At 45.5% G+C, this 6,678-nt stretch overlaps 1 protein-coding gene across 1 annotated transcript in view; it reads left to right on the forward strand.

Moving 5' to 3' along the window:
* Positions 1–6,019: 6,019 nt before the first annotated feature.
* Positions 6,020–6,678, forward strand: part of LOC109911903 (tomoregulin-1-like) — a 192,526-nt gene continuing 191,867 nt past the window's right edge. The window contains exon 1 of the mRNA XM_048613902.1: positions 6,020–6,208. Within this exon, the coding sequence (XP_048469859.1) occupies positions 6,040–6,208 (169 nt within the window). The 5' untranslated portion in view covers positions 6,020–6,039. The remainder of the gene's footprint in view (positions 6,209–6,678) is intronic.

The raw sequence follows: 6,678 nt of genomic DNA on the forward strand, positions 1-6,678 counted from the left end.
ATCGTACACCATGTTGAGCGCCACTTGCAGCAAACACAAAGGGTGACAAGGGCACAGCATGCAATCAGGAATGGTGAACTTCAATGCCCAGTAGCACCACTACTGAACAGAATGGCTGAGTCTTAAAGGGGCTGAACGGCCTATCCCTGCTTATGATTTGTATGTAAGTAGATTTTCCCTCTTGTTGATGTCCTCACAACCTGTTGCAGACCAAATGTAATGTGACATGGAATAAATCCTTTAAGACTCGGCTATTCTGATCAGTAGTGGTGCTAACTGAGAATTGCCTGCTGTGCCGTTGCCACCCTCTGTGTTTGCTGCAAATGGTTTTCAACATGGAGTACCTACCAATTTGTCAACTGAGGGTGAGCGTAGGTGGTAATCAGCAGGAGGTTTCCATGTTTGACCTGATATCATGAGATTTCCCAGGGTTCACAGTAAATGTTGCAACTTCACAGAACAGGTCCCTTCGGAAAGTACACCACTGTTCTGCCCCCTCTGATAGAGTCATAGAGTAATACAGCATGGAAACAGGCCTTTCAGCCAAACTGGTCCATGCTGACCATGGTGCCCACTCAGCTAGTTCCAATTGCCCGCATTTGGTCCATATTCCTCTAAACCCTTCCCATCCATGTACCTATCCAAATGTTTTTTAAATGTTGCTTTTGTACCTGTGTCAACCACTTTCTCCGGCAGCTCATTCCATAAACACACCACTCTCTGCATGAAGAAGTTGCCTCTCAGGTCCTTCTTAAATCTATCCCCTCTAGTTAAACCTTAAACCTATGTCCTCTAGTTTTCAATTCCCCATTCCTGGGAAAAAGACTACATGCATTCATCCTATCTATGCCCCTCATGATTTCATACACCTCAGTAAGGTCACTCCTCCTTTCCTATGTTTCAAGGAATAAAGTCTTATCCTGGCCAATCTCTCTCTATAACTGAGGCCTACTAGTCCAGGCAACATCCTCACAAATCTTCTTTGCACACTTTCCAGTTTAACTATATCTTTCCTATAATAGGATGACCAAAACTGTACACAATACTCCAAGTGCAGCCTCACCAATGACTTATATAACTGTAACATAACGTCCCAATTCCTATACTTAATGCCGCGACCGATGAAGGCCAGCATGCCAAATGCCTTCTTCACCACCCTCTCCACCTGTGACACTGCTTTCAACAAACTATGCACTTGTGCTCCTAGGTCCATCTGTTCCACAACACGCCTCAGGACCTTACCATTTATTGTATAAGTCCTACCTTGGTTTGACTTTTCAAAATGCAATACCTTGCACTTCTCTGTATTGGATTGCATTTGCCAATCTGTAGCCCACTTCCCCATCAGATCAAGATCCCCCTGTAACTTTTGATAACTGTCTCCACGATCAATGATACCTCTTAAATTTGTATCATTCACAAACTTACCAATCATGCATTGTACATTCACATCCAGATGTTTGTTTGACCAGCCCCAGTGGTCTAATGGATAAGGCCTGGCCTCCTAAGCCAGGGATTGTGGGTTCAAATCCCATCTGGGGTGAGTTGAATTCTGTCCTGAAATGCTGTTTGTTTGGGCCGGCACATTGGCTCAGTGGTTAGCACTGCTGCCTCACAGCACCAGGAACCTGGGTTTGATTCCACTCTTGACGACTGTGTGGAGTTTGCAAATTCTCCCCGTGTCTGCGTGGGTTTCCTCTGGGTGCTCTGGTTTCCTCCCACAGTCCAAAGTTCTGCAGGCTAGGTGGATTGGCCATGCTAAATTGCCCATGGTGTTCAAGGATGTGTAGATTAAGTGAGTTATAGGGGGATGGGTCTGGGTGGGACGCTGTGAGAGTTGGTGTGGATTTGTTGGACCGAAGGGCCTGTTTCCATAATGTAGTGATTCTATGATGGTCATTTATGTAAAGAACAAATAACAAAGTTCCCAGTACTGACCCCTGTGGCAGGCCTCCAGTCTGAGAAACAACCTTCAACCATCACCCTCTGCTTCCAACCATTAAGCCAATTTTGAATCCAATTAGCTAGCTTTCCCTGGATCCCATCCCACCTAACTATCATGACTAGTCTGCAGTGTAGGACTTTGTCAAAGGTCTTCCTAAAGTCAATTTAGACAACATCAACTGCCCTACCATCATCCATCCTCTTGGTTAACTCTTCAAAAAACTCTAAAAGATTTGTCAGATTTGGCTTCTCACGCACAAATCCATGCTGACTATCCCTAATCAGACCTTAGCTGTTGAAATGTTGGTTGATCCTGTCCCTCAGTCCCTGATGGAGGTCTCCTGCTGGTATAACAGGATAAACCCAGGGATGATGATGGCAATGTGTGTATTTTCCCATTTCTGTAAGGTATGATTCTGTGTGTATGACTATGTCCAGCTATTGTTTGACTACTCTGTGGGACAGATCTTCCAATAGTGAACAGCATTTATTGCCCATCCCAGCTGCCCTTAATAAAGTGGTAGTTAGCTGCCTTCTTGAACTGCTGCAGTCCATGTGCTCCACATAGCCCATTGTGCCTTCAATGAATTATTTTCCCTGTAGCTCTTAAGATGTTTCCTGTTCATTTTGCCTTTGCAAATTATCATTTAAATATGTTTTCATCACCATGCCAGATCATAACAACTCATTGCCTGACTAATTCACAAATGTAATTGTTCCGTGATTACTTTGCCAGGGAAGCGTTGCTCTGGTCACCGTGTATGTGATTATGATATCACTACACAAAGTTGCAAAAGAAATCCTTTCCATCAGTGGACATTGGTGCATAAAATGAATGGATGGAAGTTCTGAGTACCTCACACTTGGATTTTCTATTTAACCATATTTATCAGCATGCAGACTCAACTCAAGTTAATTGGCCATTCAGTGAATAAAACTCTGCAGTCTGACACAATTCTATGCATCTTCACTTCCTCTTTGGTGGTATCACTGGATCTTCTGAATCCTAAAATTCATATTTAAGTCCAGGTGTTAAGGTTTTCTACATTTAGATACCTGAGTGAATTTGAAATTTATCAAACTCCTTTTACAACGATACTCTGTTTACAGGATGTGGTGCTCTAGTTTAGTTATTGCTCTATCTCAGCCTATCTGCTATTAAATATACATATCTGTCTCACTTCCAGACTTGACTATTCAAATGTTAGCATTGCTGGCTTTCTATCCCCTATTCTGAAACTCTATTTTCCACAAATAAAGTCACCTATTCTGTCCCACACTAAATCACAATAGCTCTGCCACCCAATTTACACAGTCAAAATCTTTATCCACCTCTTTAACTCCTTCAATATTACAACCTGTTATATTCCTGTATTCACCACCAGATCTATTGCCTTTCCTCAAATGCCCATTTCCTTTTTGCTGCAGCTTATTGAATTTGTCTCATTGTTGATGGTAGAATTTCCAGCTGTCTAGCTCTGCCTCTTTAGATCTTCCTCCTTGCCATTTTTTCCTCTTACATTTATAACCAACCCTGGATAGCGTATAGCATACATAGCGTTCAATCACCCATTTAATCCAATTGAATTGGTTTTGGATTGTTGGAGCAAAGAATTGAGACTGACGGAAGCGAAGTTCGTAAGAAGTCGTACCGGACTGGAAGGTCACTTTCTTAACGATAGATGTTGCCAGACTTACTGAGCTTCTCCAGCAGTTTCTGTTATTGTTCGAGACTGTTAGCGGGGGCTAAAGGGCCTCCCTCTGTGTCATAAATTTGCACTTACTTCCTGGCTCAACAGCTATTTTATGCTTTACCTGTGCTGCACTTAGCGACATTATTGTTATTAAAGGCGTTTTATCATTCAAACTGCAACTCTGTAACACCAATAGGTTTTAAGCCTAAATTACCCCTACTTTCACGGATGCCTGATACAAAACGGTTTGTTTCGCAATGCCATGCAATACGTGAAATCACTTGAATCGGGTGTTTTGTTTGCAATGTGTGCATCCCGATGTCTATTCTGGTCGTGATGCTTATTATTTTCGGTTTTCGAAATACCGATTCCGCATATCGCATCTTGGAGGGCGCCTCTCGCACCAAGTTAGGTATTATTGTTGAGTAGTTGCCTATATTTCAATGTAGCTTTGGGATTTGCCTACCATGAAGCTGACTCCGGAGACTTAGTTGCATCGGGCAGTACGTCCCATTCTCCCCGAGACAAACGGGAGAGGCAAAGAGATGTCTCAAAGGCTGAGCACGGAGAGCGAGCAGGCTCGTCTAAAATGATTGAAGACACACAGATCTACAGATCGTAGATCATCAATCACTTGCTCAACCCGCATAATAAGGAGGAAACCTTACAGGAGGAAAGAGGAGACGGCAGCAACACGCGGGGACATTTTGTGCTTGAGTGCCATCATTTTTGAATGAGACAGGACAACGTGAAGCCGAAATGATAACCAATTTGATTGGAGTGATCCAATCAACAAAAGAGGCCCCCACCCGCGCCAAAAAATATCCCAACTTGTGCATTCAACACTCGGTTCCACCTCGTTTTCCTGAGTTTAGCCTATTTCTGCGCCGTTCATTCATTGCAAACTGAACAATTTATTTGTAAGAACTGAATCAATGTGTTTTATGTTAAATAAAAGCTTGCTGTTCGAACATTTCATGGTAACAAGTATATGATGTCATTTAGCAAACTACCGGCGACATTTGGTTGTGTAAATTTTCTGAGAGATATCTGACTAACACATTATGGAGAATTCCCGAGCACTTTTTATTCGAAGCTGGCGATTTGAAATTCATTCGTCTTCTGTTATCTCCGCCTTGCATCGTGGAACTAACTGGAGTGGAAGATCGATGTGTGTGTTTGAAAATCAAATTCCGTTAACCAAAATCCCCAGAAATGCACACCATAAATGTGGAATGGAGCGCGGGGGTGGGGGTGCGGGCGGAGGTGGGAGAGAGAGAGAGATTTGTGTACTGTACATGTTTCCGGATATCGTTTTTATTGTGTGTGGACATTTTTTGTATCAGTGCTTTGGAAACCGAAATGACCACGTTTTGCATTATGCCACCAATACCTGCGAAGTGAAGTGAATTGTGCTGAGTTAGTAAACCCGTCTTTAAGCAAAATCTCTGTATACATTATACTGAATAAAGGTGGTATAGAGTTAGACACCGCATTCCCCTCTCACCCTTGTTTACTGTTTGTTCAAATGTAGCCAGACATTCAGTCTGGTTCAACTCTGATCGATTGTTTCCAACAAAACGGGGCTTGATTTGCAACAAGAAGGGATATAAATTCACGGGCGAGTTGATTTCCATTTATTATGCGTCAACCATAAACAAAAGTGGGAATAACGAGCGTATTTTGGAGTTATATCCAGTACCCCCTGCCTGGGGGGTGGAGGGAGGGGGTAGCTTGAGGGGAGAAAGAAGAACTTAAAAAAGGCGAGCCGGAGGAAGAGGTTGGTGCTGATTGTTTTATTTTTGGTGTGCTGTCAGATTGTGCATCTCTCTGAAATGTGTTCGCGGTGTCCCCGCGGTCATGTGATAGCCCCCAGCCCCAGCCCCTCGCCGCTGCTGCCGCCGTCTCCTTTGTTGTTTCTGTAGCTCATTCCCACTACACAGACCATCCCCCCCCACCCCCCCAAATCCACCCCTCCCTCCCTCCGTCCCTCTATCCATCCCGCCCCTCCAGAACCCCGCCCGGGCGGCCAGGAGCAGGCTGCAAAGAGAGAGACACATATACACAGAGAGAGAGAGAGATTGAGGAAATAAAACAACCGGACAACTCGCATTTATTCAGAACCTTCACTATTCCCATCGAGGGAGGGCCTGAAGAAGCTGTTTGCAAGGATTTTGGGGGAAGTAGAAGGAGAGAAGCTGTTGCTGGCTTTGTGCAGCAGTCAGAGAGAGGGAGGAGGACTGGGGGGGGTGGGGGTGAGGAATGACCGGACTGAGGAGGAGGAGGTGATGCTCCAGGAAGGACGACAGCTTCCTCCCCTTTGACTGAGGAGCCGCCGCCGCCGCCCACCCTCTCCCCTCCCTGTCTCGGTTCTTCGCGGTGTTCGCCTCTCGGTGCGGTCATGGTGGGGACATTGTGGTCCCCGTGCCCCCAGCGCTCCTCCGCCGTCGCTTGGTGCCTCTGGCTTTTCGCCGTGTTAGCACTGAGCCGCCTGCCGGTGGCACTGCCCGCCAACCCACTCTCCAGCACCGAGTGTCAAAGCGGCAAAGGCAAAGGAACAAACTGCTCAGGTGGGTCACAAACAAAGAATCCCCCAGTCCGGGGGAGAGCCGTCTGTGTCTGTGTGTGTATGTGTGTGTATGTAACTGAGCTCCAGAACAAAGAGGAGAAGGATTAGTTGAAACGTGTGCATCTTTATTTATCATTGCGGCTGTTTCTTTGTGTGTTAAACGATTGTTAGTTGCAGACAGAGCAAGATTCCGGGAAAATGTGACAGATTGAATGGAGCACTTGGGTACTTTGAAATTGTCCAACTCTATTAATACGCTCCATGGAGGGATGTGGCAGCGGCGGGGAGCAGGTGCATGAGGACGATCTAGACAACACCCCCACTCCCCATTTGTATACACCCACAGCCCCATCCCTGCCCCACAGCTCTATCACTCCCCTACAGTTCCATTGCCCTCCCCACAACTCCATCACTCCCCCTCCCCACAGCTCCATCATGCCCCTCCCCACACAGCTCCATCAACCCCCTTCC

Source organism: Rhincodon typus, chromosome 2 (genome assembly GCF_021869965.1).
Source record: "Rhincodon typus isolate 14 chromosome 2, sRhiTyp1.1, whole genome shotgun sequence".
Taxonomy (NCBI): domain Eukaryota; kingdom Metazoa; phylum Chordata; class Chondrichthyes; order Orectolobiformes; family Rhincodontidae; genus Rhincodon; species Rhincodon typus.